This window comes from Grampus griseus, assembly GCF_964374135.1.
Source record: "Grampus griseus genome assembly, chromosome: 3".
NCBI lineage: Eukaryota > Metazoa > Chordata > Mammalia > Artiodactyla > Delphinidae > Grampus > Grampus griseus.
In genome coordinates, this window is record NC_139019.1 from 126,711,961 (window position 1) to 126,730,686 (window position 18,726).

General features: G+C 39.6%; 1 protein-coding gene across 1 annotated transcript in view; it reads right to left on the reverse strand.

Moving 5' to 3' along the window:
* Positions 1-13,702: 13,702 nt before the first annotated feature.
* SLC36A3 (solute carrier family 36 member 3) overlaps positions 13,703-18,726 on the reverse strand; it is a gene marked incomplete at both ends in the record, with an annotated part of 31,829 nt that continues 26,805 nt past the window's right edge. The window contains 2 exons of the mRNA XM_082650599.1: positions 13,703-13,971; positions 16,965-17,134. Coding sequence (XP_082506725.1) covers positions 13,703-13,971; positions 16,965-17,134 — 439 coding nt within the window. The remainder of the gene's footprint in view (positions 13,972-16,964; positions 17,135-18,726) is intronic.

Here is an 18,726-nt window from a genome sequence, read left to right on the forward strand (position 1 = left end):
TCTTCTGTTTCTGTCTCCTGTGCTGCTTGTTATCTCAGCTTCATTCTGTCTCATCACCATCCAGCTTCCTTGGTTGTTTTTTTGCCTTCCCATCGCACTGTGACCTCTCCAGCCCTTTTTTTCCCCCTCCTGGATCTTTGAGTTGAGCCTTATTCTCCCAGTTGCATCCTTGCACGGAAGGAAGCTCGATAGTTCGGTTAGTCTTTGTGTGCCATGCCATGCTCTCGGCTCAGATGCTCCTCCAAGTCTTGGTGGGGGGCAGTGAGAGGTTGTGTGGGGAGATGGTGAGAATCTCAAATCACAGGGAAAAGTGAACTTTTTAATAAATGGTGCTGAGCCAAATGGAAAGCCATTTGGAGAAAGTTGAAATTAGATCTATACTTAATGCCGTATGCAAGAATAAACTCCAAGTGAATCCAGGGTCTAAGTGTTAAAAATGAAACCATACAGATACTAAAAGGAAACATGGGTGAAACATCCAGAGGCAATAAAGACTGATACATTTGACTACATATGAAAAAAAAATGCTTGGCAAGAAACACCAGTCAAAAGACTGGAAGAAAATATTTACAGCACATATCATAGACAAAAGGTTAATAATATTCCTACTATAAAGAATTGTCGGGGCTTCCCTGGTGGCGCAGTGGTTGAGAATCTGCCTGCTAATGCAGGGGACACGGGTTCAAGCCCTGGTCTGGGAAGATCCCATGTGCCGCGGAACAACTAGGCCCGTGAGCCACAACTACTGAGCCTACTCAGTAGGCATCTGGAGCCTGTGCTCCGCAACAGGAGAGGCCGCGATAGCGAGAGGCCCGCGCGCCGCGATGAAGAGTGGCCCCTGCTTGCCACAACTAGAGAAAGCCCTCGCACAGAAACGAAGACCCAACACAGCAAAAATAAATAAATAAACTCCTACCCCCTCCCCCCAAAAAAAAAGAATTGTCAAGGGATCAAAAACCTGATAGAAAAACTGGGAAAAGAATTGAACAGACAAACTCTCACACAAAGGTATAAAAATGACCCTTAAACATGAAAAAAAATGTTGAAACTCACTTCAAGATCAGAAAAATGTAAATTGAAACAATATTGACATAACATTTGTCATTTCTTGGGTTGGTAAAAAATAAGTACACCACCACAACCCACCAGGCAAGGCTGTGTGGAAACAGGTCCTCTCATACACAGCTGGTAGGAATGCAAACTGATTCAGTCCTTGAGGGGAATTTGTCAGTGTTACTTGTCATGTAAGGAAAGAGTGTAAGAAAAATAGACGTGTGTCTGCTCATTTGTACATAAGGAAAAATGAGCCAGGAACTAATGAATTGCTTATTTACAGAGAGTGGAAAGAAGAGGGAAATGATAACAGTTTATAAAGGATGAAGAGGATGGGATGCTTCTGAGTATATCTTTGTTTGTATCTGACTCTTAGAACCATATAATGTTTCTGATTCCCAAATCATGATTAAAATCAACCAGGAGATAAGAGAAATTTAACATGGAATACAAACTAACAAAACCTATTTCAAATGAAAACCCATTTCAAATAATTCAACCACACTGAAGTGGGTGGGGAAAAAATAAAATTACAGTATTTTGATGGGGTACTATAAAGCAACAGAAAAAAGGAACTGCACACAAATACTGAATGTACTCTAATTAGTCAATTAGTTTTTTCACAGGAGTAGCAGTTAGCAATTTTGAAAGTATTTCATGTGTATATTAGGATTGAGAAAATGAATAAGTATATTATGGACACTGAGAGCATAGGGGCATATTGAAAGGACACAGGAACCAACCTGAGCTCTCAGTGGCCAAATCTTGGACAACTTGAGCAAGAAAAGAAATATTGACAGTAATGGGTTATAATCCATTGAATAAACATCCTTGTGTCCCTACACAACAGAATCCCAATTAAATGTAGAAGAAATGGCAAAAATGGGAAAAAAAAACAACGTCATTAGGCAAATGCCATTTTAAGAATTGTTGCAGACAAGAAACATCTATGTGTGCTAAAATTATTGGATAAACGTATGATGAGAAACAGGATTTTGCATGGTCTCAAGATATCTCCTTACAGGATACAATTACAAAGGGGAAAAATATAGTGGAGAAATCTGGCAGACACCACTTAACCAACTGATCAAATTTAACATCACCAGTAAGACATACTGACATTGTGCACTTCCCAATATGGTACACTGATAAAGGACAGTGACACTTCTCCGGTATTGTCCAAAACGTATAATCTCAATTTCATCCCAAGAAAGATCACACATGGAGAACAGTATGGAGGTTCCTTAAAGAACTACAAATAGAACTACCATATGACCCAGCAATCCCACCACTGGGCATATACCCTGAGAAAACCATAATTCAAAGAGAGTCATGTACCAAAATGTTCATTGCAGCTCTATTTACAATAGCCCGGAGATGGAAACAACCTAAGTGTCCATCATCGGATGAATGGATAAAGAAGATGTGGCACATATATACAATGGAATATTACTCAGCCATAAAAAGAAACGCAATTGAGCTTTTGTAGTGAGGTGGATAGAGCTAGAGTCTGTCATACAGAGTGAAGTAAGTCAGAAAGAGAAAGACAAATACCATATGCTAACACATATATATGGAATTTAAGAAAAAAAATGTCATGAAGAACCTAGGGGTAAGACAGGAATAAAGCCACAGACCTACTAGAGAATGGACTTGAGGATATGGGGAGGGGGAAGGGTAAGCTGTGACAAAGCGAGAGAGAGGCATGGACATATATACACTACCAAACGTAAGGTAGATAGCTAGTGGGAAGCAGCCGCATGGCATAGGGATATCGGCTCAGTGCTTTGTGACCACCTGGAGGGGTGGGATAGGGAGGGAGGGAGGGAGGGAGACGCAAGAGGGAGGAGATATGGGGATATATGTATATGTATAGCTGATTCACTTTGTTATAAAGCAGAAACTAACACACCATTGTAAAGCAATTATACTCCAATAAAGATGTAAAAAAAAAAAAAAAGAAAGATCACACAAACCTAAATTGAGAAACAATACAAAATAACTGGCTAGTTGTCTTCAAAAGCATCAGGGCCATGAACAGTAAGGGAAGACTGAGGAACAGTCACACATTAGAAGAGAATATAGAAATTGTGAGAACTTGGATTGGATGTTGGATTAGAAAAAGGACCAGAAATAGGATTTCACCAGTGTTAATTACTTAGTTTTGATCACTGTGCTCTGTTTGGGTAAGATGTTAACATTATTGAAAGCTAGGTGAAGGGTATATGGGGACTCTATTATTTTTGCCACTTTAAAGTTTTTTCAAAATAAAAAGTTGTAGGGAAGCAAGAAGAACTACAATCCTGCAGCCTGTGGAACAAAAACCACATTCACAGAAAGGTAGACAAGATGAAAAGGCAGAGGGCTATGTACCAGATGAAGGAACAAGATAAAATCCCAGAAAAACAACTACATGAAGTAGAGATAGGCAACCTTCCAGAAAAAGAATTCAGAATAATGATAGTGAAGATGATCCAGGACCTCAGAAAAGGAATGGAGGCAAAGATCGAGAAGATACAAGAAATGTTTAACAAAGACCTAGAAGAATTAAAGAACAAACAAACAGAGATGAACAATACAATAACTGAAATGAAAAATACACTACAAGGAATCAATAGCAGAATAACTGAGGCAGAAAAACACATAAGTGACCGGGAAGACAGAATGGTGGAATTCACTGCTGCGGAACAGAATAAAGAAAAAAGAACGAAAAGAAATGAAGACAGCCTAAGAGACCTCTGGGACAATATTAAACACAGCAACATTCGCATTACAGGGGTCCCAGAAGGAGAAGAGAGAGAGAAAGGACCAGAGAAAATATTTGAAGAGATTATAGTCAAAAACTTCCTTAACATGGGAAAGGAAATAGCCACCCAAGTCCAGGAAGCACAGAGAGTCTCATACAGGATAAACCCAAGGAGAAACACGCTGAGACACATAGTAATCAAATTGGCAAAAATTAAAGGCAAAGAAAAATTATTGAAAGCAGCAAGGGAAAAACGACAAATAACATACAAGGGAACTCCCATAAGGTTAACAGCTGATTTCTCAGCAGAAACTCTACAAGCCAGAAGGGAGTGGCATGATATACTTAAAGTGATGAAAGGGAAGAACCTACAACCAAGATTACTCTACCCGTCGAGGATCTCATTCAGATTCCATGGAGAAATCAAAAGCTTTACAGACAAGCAAAAGCTAAGAGAATTCAGCACCACCAAACCAGCTCTACAACAAATGCTAAACGAACTTCTCTAAGTGGAAAACACAAGAGAAGAAAAGGACCTATAAAAACAAACCCAAAACAATTAAGAAAATGGCCATAGGAACATACATATCGATAATTACCTTAAATGTGAATGGATTAAATGCTCCAACCAAAAGACACAGGCTTGCTGAATGGATACAAAAACAAGACCCATCTATATGCTGTCTACAAGACACCCACTTCAGGCCTAGGGACACATACAGACTGAAAGTGAGGGGATGAAAAAAGATATTCCATGCAAATGGAAATCAAAAGAAAGCTGGAGTAGTAGCTATAGTCATATCAGACAAAATAGACTTTAAAATAAAGAAGGTTACAAGAGACAAGGAAGAACACTACATAATGATCAAGGGATCAATCCAAGAAGAAGATATAACAACTATAAAAATATATGCACCCAACATAGAAGTACCTCAATACATAAGGCAACTGCTAACAACTATAAAAGAGGAAATTGACAGTAACACAATAATAGTGGGAGACTTTAACTCCTTACTTACACCAATGGACAGATCATCCAAAATGAAAATAAATAAGGAAACAGAAGCTTTAAATGACACAATAGACCAGATAGATTTAATTGATATTTATAGGACATTCCATCCAAAAACAGCAGATTACGCTTTCTTGTCAAGTGCGCACAGAACATTCTCCAGGATAGATCACATCTTGGGTCACAAATCAAGCCTCAGTAAATTTAAGAAAACTGAAATCATATCAAGCATCTTTTCTGACCACAACGCTATGAGATTAGAAATGAATTACAGGGAAAAAAAACGTAAAAAACACAAACACATGGAGGCTAAACAATACGTTACTAAATAACCAAGAGATCGCTGAAGAAATCAAAGAGGAAATAAAAAAATATCTAGAGACAAATGACAATGAAAACACGACGATCCAAAACCTATGGGATGCAGCAAAAGCAGTTCTAAGAGGGAAGTTTATAGCTATACAAGCCTATCTCATGAAACAAGAAAAATCTCAAATAAACAATCTAGCCTTACACCTAAAGGAACAAGAGAAAGAAGAACAAACAAAACCCAACGTTAGCAGAAGGAAAGAAATCATAAAGATCAGGGCAGAAATAAATGAAATAGAAACAAAGAAAACAATAGCAAAGATCAATAAAACTAAAAGCTGGTTCTTTGAGAAGATAAACAAAATTGATACACCTTTAGCCAGACTCATCAAGAAAAAGAGGGAGAGGACTCAATTCAATAAAATTAGAAATGAAAAAGGAGAAGTTACAACAGACACTGCAGAAATACAAAGCATCCTAAGAGACTACTACAAGCAACTCTATGCCAATAAAATGGACAACCTGGAAGAAATGGACAAATTCTTAGAAAGGTATAACCTTCCAAGACTGAACCAGGAAGAAATAGAAAATATGAACAGACCAATCACAAGTAATGTAATTGAAACTGTGATTAAAAATCTTCCAACAAACAAAAGTCCAGGACCAGATGGCTTCACAAGTGCATTCAATCAAACATTTAGAGAAGAGCTAACACCCATCCTTCTCAAACTCTTCCAAAAAATTGCAGAGGAAGGAACACTCCCAAACTCATTCTATGAGGCCACCATTACCCTGATATCAAAACCAGACAAAGATATTACAAAAAAAGAAAATTACAGACCAATATCACCGATGAATATAGATGCAAAAATCCTCAACAAAATACTAGCAAACAGAATCTAACAACACATTAAAAGGATCATACACCATGATCAAGTGGGATTTATCCCAGGGATGCAAGGATTCTTCAATATACACAAATCAATCAATGTGATACACCATATTAACAACCTGAAGAATAAAAACTATATGATTGGGCTTCCCTGGTGGTGCAGTGGTTGAGAGTCCGCCTGCCGATGCAGGGGACACGGGTTCGTGCCCTGGTCCGGGAAGATCCCACCTGCCGCGGAGTGGCTGGGCCCATGAGCCATGGCCGCTGAGCCTGAGCATCTGGAGCCTGTGCTCCGCAACAAGAGAGGCCACAACAGTGAGAGGCCCACGTAACGCAAAAAAAAACCAAAACAAAACTATATGATCATCTCAATAGATGCAGAAAAAGCTTTTGACAAAATTCAACACCCATTTATGATAAAAACTCTCCAGAAAGTGGGCATAGAGGGAACCTACCTCAACATAATAAAGGCCATATACGACAAACCCACAGCAAACATCATTCTCAATGGTGAAAAACTGAAAGCATTTCCTCTAAGATCAGGAACAAGACAAGGATGTCCACTCTCACCACTATTATTCAACATAGTTTTGCAAGTCCTAGCCAAAACTGTCACTGTTTGCAGGTGACATGATACTATACAAACAGAATCCTAAAAATGCCACCAGAAAACTACTAGAGCTAATCCATGAATTTGGTAAAGTTGCAGGATACAAAATTAATGCACAGAAATCTCTTGCATTCCTATACACTAATGATGAAAAATCTGAAAGAGAAATTAAGGAAACATTCCCATTTACCATTGCAACAAAAAGAATAAAATACCTAGGAATAAACCTACCTAGGGAGACAAAAGACCTGTATGCAGAAAACTATAAGACACTGATGAAGGAAATTAAAGATGATACCAACAGATGGAGAGATATACCATGTTCTTGGATTGGAAGAATCAATATTGTGAAAATGACTATACTACCCAAAGCAATCTACAGATTCAATGCAATCCCTATCAAATTACCAATGGCATTTTTTATGGATCTAGAACAAAAAAATCTTAAAATCTGTAATGGAGACACAAACGACCCCCCCAAAAAAATAAAAAATAAAATAAATAAAAAGTTGTAAAAATATACTGCTGAAGTTTTTCTATGACAACTGAGGAGTGTTATGAAATAGAAGCTTATCAGGAATGGCAGAGCCTGGGTCAGTGGGTGAAGTCAGGGAGGGTTCTCCTGAGGAGGTGATAACTGAGATCTGACAAATGAGTAGGAATTAAGTAGGTAGAGAGAGGGGGAAAAGAGTTCAAAGTGGAGGGAATAGCATATGCCGAGGCCCTGCAGGAAGGAGGAGCTGCTTTTTGGAAACTGGACAAAGGCTGGTGCGGATGGAGAGAAAAGGTGCTATTCGTGCCAGAAGAAGCAAGAGAGGTGGGGAAGGACCAGATCACAGGGCCTGTCGTTCACATGTGAATCTCGCTGACCGGCAAGTCCAACTTCCTAAGTTATGGTCCACCTGAAAATTTTCCCTTAAGAAAATTTTCAGTGCAATATCCTAGCAGTGCAATTTCACTTCCAAGTGGTGTCAGATGCCAGGGAGAGGTTCTGTGCTCCCCCGGCCCCCTTTTTATAACATTAGAGCTCAGAGCTCAGGGAATTGCTTGAGGCGCTCCTTCGTGGGTTTGAGTCAGGCACTGTCTGGACATTGTTTGCTAGTCACAAATCTTGTGCATCTTTATAGAGTTCTCTGTCAGTTTCATTCTCAGGGTCATGGTGGCTTATACGCCACTCATGTCACTTGTGTCCACTTGGTAGCCAACTCTTAATGCCTCAGTTTCTCACGGGCAACTTCTGCTGCCACCCCCACGCGGGGCTTGTGTTGCTTAGCAATCTCAACTTTCTCATTCCTCTTTCTTTCGATGAGTTGTTGAAGATCCGAATTCAGCCTCTCCTGAAAGTGATTTTGTATATCATTCCCCTCAATGTCCCAACCACAGTCCATTTCAGTCATGTTGAGACAGATCATGCTCGTGGAGCCAAGAAATGCAGTGGGAGATGATTCTGAAGGTTCTGGGGGTCAGAAATCCCCCTACAGCCTCTGTATCCTCTGTATCTCTATTCCAACTACCAGGTCCCAGTTTTTGCCAAAGAAGCACATGGCAGCAGAAAATTCAGTATACACTGATGAAACTGGAAAGGCCAATTTGGGTCCTGTCAGTGCTGGCTGCAGTCAGTAAGTGTGTTCTGTACCAGTCATATGGTGGCCTGGGTTTCCTTGTCTGGTAGCTTACCTCCCTCATCTGATTTTGCATATTGCCCCATTCTGCATTCAAACCTTAGTGCCAGGGTTGGCTATCCACCATCTGCAGATGGTTCAATGCCACAAGAAGCAAATATTCTTGCCTTCCTTTTTCCAGAGGTTCTTTTGCAACCCAGGGTCTATTTGTTTCATTGGGTTTGTGATTGCTCCTAAAGTTGCATGCAAAATTTAGTATGTATGCATAAATGTGAATTTTATGGAAGGAGGATCCATGGATTTCATTAGAATCAACAAGGTGTATGACCCCTCCAAAAGTTATAAACCACTGTCTTATATGCATTTTATTGTTATATATTCTATAGTAAGGCTTCCATATATTCCCTAAAGCCTCACCTGCTCCAGGCTCATGGTCTGGGTCCCCAAAGAGCAAAGATCTTATTATTGGCATATAGCTTTCTTATGTAGTGATAAGATGCTCCTCTCCACCGCCCTTTCCTTCATGATGCCATGGCTACTTCACATCTCCTCTGAGAGGTTGTTGCTTGACACCTGACCATCGGTAAATGAATGAAGACGCATTGCAGGATGAGAACTCTGCTAACCCCAGCTGGGATTCCTGTTATTTAGGCCATAGAACCAATCATCAAATAGAAGGTGAGGTTGAAAAGTGATGTTACCTAGAAATACTCATTATACTGTAAATTTATGCTTTGCATACTTTCCTGTATGGGAATTATAGTTCACTATAAAATGTTTTTAAAAAGTGGTGCTTTGGGGCTTCCCTGGTGGCGCAGTGGTTGAGAGTCCACCTGCTGATGCAGGGGACACGGGTTCGTGTCTGGGAGGATCCCACAAGCCACAGGGCAGCTGGGCCCGTGAGCCATGGCTGCTGAGGCTGTGCGTCTGGAACCTGTGCTCCGCAGCGGGAGAGGCCACAGCAGTGAGAGGCCCACGTACCGAAAAAAAAAAAGTGGTGCTTCCATTAGAGTGAAACAGATCATTAAAATTTTCCCTCACATGAAGTTTCTTTAGTTATAAAATCAACACAGGGACTTCCCTGGTGGTGCAGTGGTTGAGAATCTGCCTGCCAATGCAGGGGACATGTGTTCGATCCCTGGTCTGGGAAGATCCCACACACCGTGGAGCAACTAAGCCTGTGCGCCACACTACTGAAGCCTGTGTGCTGCAACTACTGAGCCCACATGCCACAACAACTGAAGTCCGCACGCCTAGAGCCCGTGCTCCACGACAAGAGAAGCCACTGCAGTGAGAAGCCTGCACACCGCAACAAAGAGTAGCCCCCGCTCATCACAACTAGAGAAAGCCCGCATGCAGCAGCAAAGACCCAACACAGCCAAAAATAAATAAATAATAAAATCAACACATTACTGTTAAAATTGTAACAACACAGGTAAGCAAAAAAAAAAAAAACCCATAAAATTTCACTCATAACTGAACCCACTTGGAGAAAATTCCTGTAACATTTTATGTTGTGCATATCCTTCAAAACTGTTTGGCTATATGCATATGACTGCTTTTTTAAAAGGAACCAAAATGGCATCATGCTTCACATTCTATTTTTCACAGCTTTGAGTTATAATTGTTATATAATAAAACTGTACATACTGTACAATTGAATAAAATTTGACATATATGTACACACCTGGGAAACCATCCTCACAATCAAAATAGTGAACATATTATCCATCACTTATGAAAGTTTCCTCATGCCCCTTCTCACCTCTCTCACCTTCAAGCAACCAGATTTGCTTTCTGTCCCTACAGACTAGGTTGTATTTTCTAAACTTTTATATGAATAGAATGATACAATTCGTACCTGTTTCATTTTTAAATCTGTATTCTGTCACTCAATATAATTATTTTAAGATTCATCCATGTTACTGTGTGCACCAACAGTTTGATCCTATTTATCACTGAGTTGTATTCCACTGCTTGGATATACCACAGTTTGTTTATCCATTCACCTGTTGATGGGCATTTTGGTTGTTTCCCACTTTTTGCTACTGTAAATAAAGTTACCATAAACATGTATGTACAAGTCTTTTTTTTTTTGGCCGCACCACACAGCTTGTGGGATCTTAGTTCCTCAACGAGGGAATGAACCCATGCCCTCGGCAGTGAAAGCTTGGAGTCCTAACCACTGGACCACCAGGGAATTCCCTGTACAAGTATTTTTATAGGTAGAAAATTCCTTTTCTTTCAGGTAAATATCTTGAGGTAGAATAGGTGGATCATATGACAGGTGTGTGTTGAACTTTTAAAGAAACTACCAAACTGTTCATCAAAGTGGTTTCACCATATCCATCCACAGTAGCAGCATATGGGAGTTCCAGTTTCTCCACATCCTTGCCAACACCAGTATGGTCAGTCTTTAAAATTTTAGTCATTCTAATAGGTATAGAGTAATATCACATCGTGGTTTTAATTTGAATTTCCCTAAATACTAATGATGTTGGGACATCTCTTCATATGCTTATTTACCATCCATATATCTTCTTTGGTGAAGAGCTGCATTCATATTTTTTTGCCCGTTAAAAAAAATAAGTTGTTTTCTAATTGCTGGACTTTGAGAGTTCTTTATGTATTCTGGATATGAGTATCTCATTAGACACAAACTTCACAAAGATTTTCTCCCACTTGGTGGCTTTTCCTTCCATCCTCTTAACAGTGTCTTTTGAAGAATAAAGGTTTTAATTTTAATGGAGTCCATTTTAGCAATTTCTTCTTTTATGGATTGTGCTTTAGGTGTTATATCTAAGAAATCTTTGCCTAGTCCAAGGGTCACAACATTTTTCTCTCCTATATTTTCTTGTAACAGTTTTATAGTTTTAGATTTTACATTTAGGCCTAAGATACATTTTAAACTGATTTTTTTTTGTATATGATGTAAAATATGGATCCAAGTTCTTTTTTGGATGGGGGGGTGGGGAGAGCATAAGGATTTCCAATTTTTGCAGCACAACTGCCTTGAAAAGGTGATTCTTTCTCCACTACATTGCCTTTGCCTCTGCATCTTTGACAAAAATAAGTTGCTCATATGTGTGTAGTTATTTCTGGACTCTCTATTCTGTCCATTGAATCATGTGTCAATTTTGGCACCAATACCATGCAGTTTGATTATGGTAGCTTTGTTACAGTTCTTGAAATCAGATAGTGTTAGCTCCTCAACTTTGTTCTTTTCCAAAGAATATTTTGGCATTCTAGGTCCTTTGCATTTCCATATGAATTTTAGAATCAGCTGGTCAATTTATTAAAAAAAAAAAAACCTTGCTGAATTTGATGAGGATTGACATCTTAACTATAATGTGTCTTCTGAGCCATGAAGAAGGTGTATCTCTCCATTTATTTACATCTTAATTTCTTTTAGCAATATATTATAGTCTTTATTGTACATATGTTTCATATCTTTCATCAGATTTATCCCAAATTATTGCATATTTTTGGTGCTATTGTAAGTGCAATTTCTGATTGTTCCCAGCTAGTACAGAGAAACACAATTGGATTTTATACATCGACCTTATATCCTGAAACTTTGTAAAATCAACTAGTAGTAGCTTTTTTGTAGATTCCATTGGATTTTCTACACTGATGATCATATCAACTTCATATAAAGACAGTTTTACTTTTTCCTTTCCATTCTGGATGACTTTATTTCTTTTTGTTGCCGAATTTCACTGTCTAGACATCTGGTACAATGTTGAATAGAAGTGGTGAGAATGCACATCTGTATTTTGTTTTTGATCTTCAGTCTTTCCTTATCAAGTATGATGTTAGCTATAGATTTTTCACAGATGCTTTTTACCAGTTGTAAAAGTTCCCTACTATCCTTAGTTGCCAAGAGTTTTATTCTAGGAATAGACACTAGATTTTGCCAAATGCTTTTCTGTATATATTGAGATGATCATATATTTTTCTCTTTTTAGTTTGTTAATATGGTAAATTACATTGATTATATTGATTTGCTAAAATTGTGTTTAGAATTTTTACATCTATGTCCATGAAGGATTTTGGTCTGTAGCTCTATTTTCTTGTAATGTCTTTGCCTAATTTTGGTTCACAGAGTGCTTTAAACCAGTTTTTTTTTTCCACTGATAAATCACAAATATATTTGCATATCAATAGGTGCATTTTTGCAGTGTTTGGGGTCATCACAGAATTCTATTCTGGATGAATCATAATTTAACTTAATGTTGGATATTTGTTTCCAACATAAATAATGCATAAATTTTTGCAAACATAAAAGATTCTTAGGATAAACTCCCAGAAGTGAAATTGGGTCAGAGGGCTATGCATTTTAAAACTTATGTATTATAAAAATTGTCCTTCAGAAAAGCCATAAAAATGTATTCCGCCATCTGCAGAGTATAAGATTGTTTTTCCAAACCCTTACCAAAACTAAGTATTATTTTTAAAAAGGTCAGTAGTCCTTGCACATGATGAAATCCTTTCCCTCACACAAACTGCTCATCCCCTTTAGCCTAAATCAGCTCTAAGTGGCCTTAAGACATCCGAGAAGGTGGGGGTCGGGTGGGGGGAGAGAGAAGAAGAAAGAGACAGAGAGGTGATGTCCTTCTCAGTAGGGAGGTCACCATAATGAAAGATTGCTAAGAAATATTTTTTTATCCCTTAACCTACTTCTGGTATGCCTGTGTCTCCAGGGCAACAGGGTAACTTGCTGACAGAAAACACTTCGACTTTTACACATGTGTTAAAGGATAAATTCATTTCTTTTCTTTTCTTTTTTTCTTTTTTTTTTTCACTTTCAGAATGTCAGAGCTGGAAGAGTCTGTAACAGCCAATTAATCCAATCCTTCAATTCATAGAATGGGAAAGTGAGATGGACAGGGAGAGAAACTTGCCAAAGGTCCCATAGGATAAAAATTAAAAAAAAAAAAAAAAGATGCCATAGGAAATCAGTGTCAGAGCTATTGGTTAGAAAAATTACTGCTAAGTACTATTTTTGTTCTGTGACTCTTCCACTTAGAACCATACCTAAATAGAAACTCCTCTTTCCCCAATATACACTTTTCTAAACCTGATGCTTTAAGGGTAGTTACTGCAGAATACAGAAAACAACTCCTTTTGCATTTATATTTTTGCTTGGTCTCTGTTTCCAGGGATATCATGGGCAAATGGCATCCTTTTTCCCATTAAATGAGGCTGGTAATACAAACGGTTGAATGTGCTTTTGGTTCGGAGGTACAAAAGGCCTCCAGAGAAATCCAAAAACCAGAAAAGACATAGCCTGAGAGGTATCAGTACTGACTTGTGTCACCTACGTTTCTCTTGGAAAGATAAAGAAGCCACTAATTAATATAGAGATGTTGGGGTTTGATGAATGTATATAACATCCACAATAGAAGTCAAATTGGGGATGGGAGTAAGGGAGAACTATCAGAATAAAAATAGATAATTATGCATAGACAGCTGTGGAGTTGGCTATGGAATAGTTGATGGGTTGGATCAACTCACAGAGGGCTTGGTATGTTCCAAATACACACCCCAAAAGGCCCAGGATGCTGATCATGATGTCCTTTGCGATGGTGACACAGCTCATGTCTTCAGGGTAAAAGGTGATGAGCTCCAGGAGGGGCGAGATGATGAGGGCCAGGGCACCGCTGCTCACAGAGCCCACCAGGGAGATGACCAGGTCCAGGCGGGGGATGAGGATGGCTGAGACACCTGCGGGGAAAAAGGAAGTTTAGAATTGCTGAACGTTCCTGCAGAAAGGGAGCCCAGAAACAAATCATTTCTTTGGAGACTTGTGTAATTCTACAGGTGCCTGACAGACCATTGAAGAGGTGGGAAAGGAGCCCATTGTGAACTGGAGCAGAACAGGCACGGTGGCTCTGGACTCCCACCTCTGTTTTAGCTGCCAAAACATGCTCTCCTTTTATGTTTTATCTATTGGGTTTTTCACATATAATATTTATTGAAAAGGATCCTCTACCACCTATCTATTATAACCTTGTCATCACAGAGCTGGGGAAATCTAGAGCTCTAGAGGGAATGGGTTGTGCCCAAGGTCACACAGAGCTGAGATGAGAAGCCACTGAAATGTCCAATCTAAGGCCCTTTCCACCCTACTAGTTTGCCTCTAATGTACGTGAAAGAACTTGATATACAGTAGGTGCTTGATAAATGCTTGACTCTTGCCCAGGCACTGCATCTACAGTGAATTTGTACTAATGTACACAATATAGTCGCTGTCTAGAAGCAAGGATGGATAAACAATGAGAGATGGCTCTGCTGCTCTCAGACTCTCAACCACTGGTTTTCCTACTCTTAGAAGGAAACTGGTAATTAAGGAGGATATAAAACATGCAGACAGCATTAGGCGGCTCACTCACCATCTCTTCTCTTCCATAGACACTCTTAGATTTCCACCTTTTATACACACAATGAACATATATCATGGATTTTCAAGGGGAGTCCAATTTTGATAATATTTGAATGAATAAACATATAAATTATGTGACTTAACTTTATACAGCCATATGATTTTCCTATGAATAAATTAGGGAAAACCAGCTCTGGAAAGCACTCAGACTAGCTTTCTGGGTCTTGAAGAAAACATCACCTCTTTCTGAAATCGCTCCAGCACATCTAATCAGAGAACAAGAGAGACTCATAGACTCTCACGGTTGAGAATCCATCACCTCTCTGATGGGATGATCCTCGTCCACAGCTTTCCTTTATCAGATATTTAATAAATTGCTTACTGGAGGAAGTACAGAGAAAATTCAGTGTCTGTTCTTTAGGAGAGCTCATGCAGGCAGGGCAGAGAGAAGATATGCTCAAGGAAAGCTACAATGCATGGTGGACTGGAGGAGTGCTCTAGAAGGGTCAGATCTGGTCATGCTAACCCATTGCTGTGGGCCCTTCCCCACTGCCTGATCTCCTTAGCACAAGGTCCCTTAGGACTTGGGCCCTGCCAAATCCTCTGGCTTTGCGTCTTATCACTACTTATGCTTTCAGTTCTCCAGAGAGGCTGTATGTAAGTACTTGCCTCCAATCTGTGCAGAGTCTGCTCACTGCACATGGTACATTCTCCACTGCTCCACCTGCCTCCTAATTATCTTTTAGGTCTTAACTGAAATATCACTCCAGTGGCGAGGACTTCCTGACCTGGCCCAGGCTAAGTTATAGGACCTTCTCAGGTGCTCTTAGGGTAGCCTCTTCTTACAGTCTTAACTATCCTCTGGTACATCACTGTGTACCATCTTAACATTCATCACAGTGTGCTATAATTATTTGCCTGCATATATTTCCCACTCAAACTATAAGCCTCATGGGGGCAGGAGCCATGTCTTTTTCATGATTCGTTATTGTATCCGTAGCACCTAGCACAATGTCAGGCACATAGTAGGTGTTCAACAAATGATTACTGAATGAAGGATAACAGAATTGACAGATGAATAAAAGAGGAAGAAGTGGTCATTCAGCACAGAACAGAAGCAGGACATGTCATTGAAAGTCAGCTGTCTCTAGTGATGCCCTTTCCCTGATACCAAGTGGCCTGAACTACTCAGTGTTTCTCTTCAATGTACACCCTTCCTATTGGGAATGATCTCAAAACAATGTATTTACAGGTTCCTGATGTCTTGGTACAGACTGGGAACTCTCTGTAACAACAAGTTGGCCTAACAACACCTTAGGCCAAGCTGTTTCTGCTTATAGAACTCCAGTTATGTGGAGTATAGCATCTGGTGGTATATTGTTCTGCTGGTCTGCTCCAAGATTTACACACTTTCTCCTGACCCTGAACTGAGATGGGATTCCCTCAACTGTAAACACTGACTCCTGGAGACTTTAAGATGAAATCTGCCCTCTCTCTTGCACAATAATCCCACAGGTGTTTGAGAACAGATACAGAATTTCCCCACGCCTTTGCTTCTCCAGGCAAAACCTCCATAGTTCTTTCCCTCATTCTTCATGGGACACCTGTTTTGATCTTCTTTCTCTGAACATGCTTCAGAGAAAGAGTTTCCCAGCCCTGTTCACAATGTTTCCCAAACATCTACAATGGCACCTGATGTAGAATGAATGAGGTAATGAATGGATGAATGAATGGAAGGAAGCAGGAAGGAAGGAAGAAAGGGAGGGATGGAGGAAGGGAGGAGAAAATGACTTCCAAGACTGTAACAAATCAGCCCCTTGGGGGTTTTCTCTATAGTTAAATGCCACTTTAAGGAGACTTGACCTTAATTTATGATAGGAAGGAATATGGCACAATGGAAAACACAGACTTTGGTGCTACACAACCTGCATTCAAATCCCAGCTCTGTCACTTAGCAGCTGTTTATGATGTTAGCATGTTACTTAATTTCCTGGGTCATAGTCCCTTCAATTGGTCATATTACATAGTTAGGCTGTCATGAGTCTTAGATAATGTCAGTGCTGTGCCTGACATATAGGAGGCATATAGGAATGAATAAATGACGCTTCTTTCTCCCTCAAACCAGTCAATGTATTCTTTCTATGTGTAGACAGTAGAGATTACTATAACATTTACTATGTGACAGTTCTGTTAAGCCCATTTTTCAGTTGGAAAGTTGCGGTTCCGGAAAGTGAAATATCTTGCTTGGCTAGTGGCCGAGCCAGTGATGGGGGTAGCTGTCAATGTGGCTCCCGACCACAGCTTTGGGCAAAGAGAGCCCTTTTATCTTACTCACAGGTCAGACAGACCAAGGCCGTGTGGACAGACAGGTCTGCAAACAGCACCCAGCTCTCTGACGCCTGGGAGATGACGACGGGGATGATGATCTCAGCTGGCACGTGGAACTGGAGGGCATAAGTGAAGAAGATGCCGATGGAGTACATCAGCTTGACCGACTGGTACAACCTGCAGAGAGAGGGACAGCATGTGAAATTCGACGTGGCTCCTGGGCAGGGCCGCACAGGACTCATCCACTGCTTGGAAGCTGGGACTAGTTGAGTTATAGAATTGCCTAACTTCCACTGACTCAGCCTGACCCGCCACCAGAGCCACCTGGGAAGCTTATTAAAAGTGTACATTCTTGGAGATTCTCGTTCAATAGGCCTGTGGCTCAGGAATCTGTGCCTTTCTTTTTTTTTTTTTCTTTTACTTTTTAAAAAAGGTATACCTGTATGGAGTAAAATTCACAGTACAAAGGTCATACCAGGACTCCCTCCCACCTTTGATTCCCAATCTCCAGTTCCTCTCTCCATAGGCAACTCTTCAAACAATTTTCTTGAAGCCCTTCCAGAAATAGTGTAGATACAAACTTACACAGAATGTAGGTGTATACACACACACACACACACACACACACACACACACACACACACAGAGAAGCATCGTCTACACACCATTGATCTCTGTTTTTAGTCATTAAATATTTCTTAGAGATTGTTCCCTATCAGTACACATAGATACATAGAACTGGCTCTTCTATTTAATAGCTGCCTGATATTCCAATTGCACGGATATACCATAATTTTTTAACCAGTCTCCAATTAATGGATATTTAGCTTATTCCTAGTCTTTTGCCAGTAAACAATGCAGTAAAGAATATGCTGGTACATCCGCCCATGCACATACAGTATACGACCCCAGAAGTAAAAATGTTGGGTAAAAGTATATGTGAGTTAACATTTTGATAGCTCTCAGAAAAGGGTACTGTCATACAGTGCTGTAAATTAGTGCAGCCACTGTGGAAAACAGTATGGACGTTCCTCAAAAAACTAAAAACAAAACTACCATATGACCCAGCAGTTCTACTCCTGGGTATATAACTGAAAAAAAAAATTGAAACACTAATTCAAAAAGATACATGTACCCCCATGTTCAATGCAGTGTGTATATACATATATATATATGTATGTTACACACACACACACAGATACACACAATGGAATACTACTCAGCCCTAAACAAGAATGAAAATTTGCCATTTGCAAAAACATGGATGGACTTGGAGGGTATTATGTTAAGTGAAATAAGTCAGACAGAGAAAGATAAATACTGTATGATGTCACTTATATATGGAATCTAAAAAATAAAACAAACTAATGAATATAACAAAAAAGAAGCACATTCACAGATATAGAGAACCAACTAGTGATTACCAGTGGGGAGAGGGATGGGGGAGGGGCAAGATAGGGGTAGGGGATTAAGAGATACAAACTACTGTGTATAAAATAAATGAGCTACAGGATATATTGTACAACACAGAGAATATAGCCAATATTTTATAACTAAATGGAATATAATCTTTGAAAATTGTGAATCACTATGTTGTACACTTGAAACTTATATAACATTATGCATCAACTATACCTCAATAAAAAGAAATAAAATAAAAAATAAAAGTTTGGGAGGCTTCCGGGAAGATGGCGGAAGAGTAAGACGCGGAGATCACCTTCCTCCCCACAGTTACACCAGAAATACATCTACACGTGGAACAACTCCTA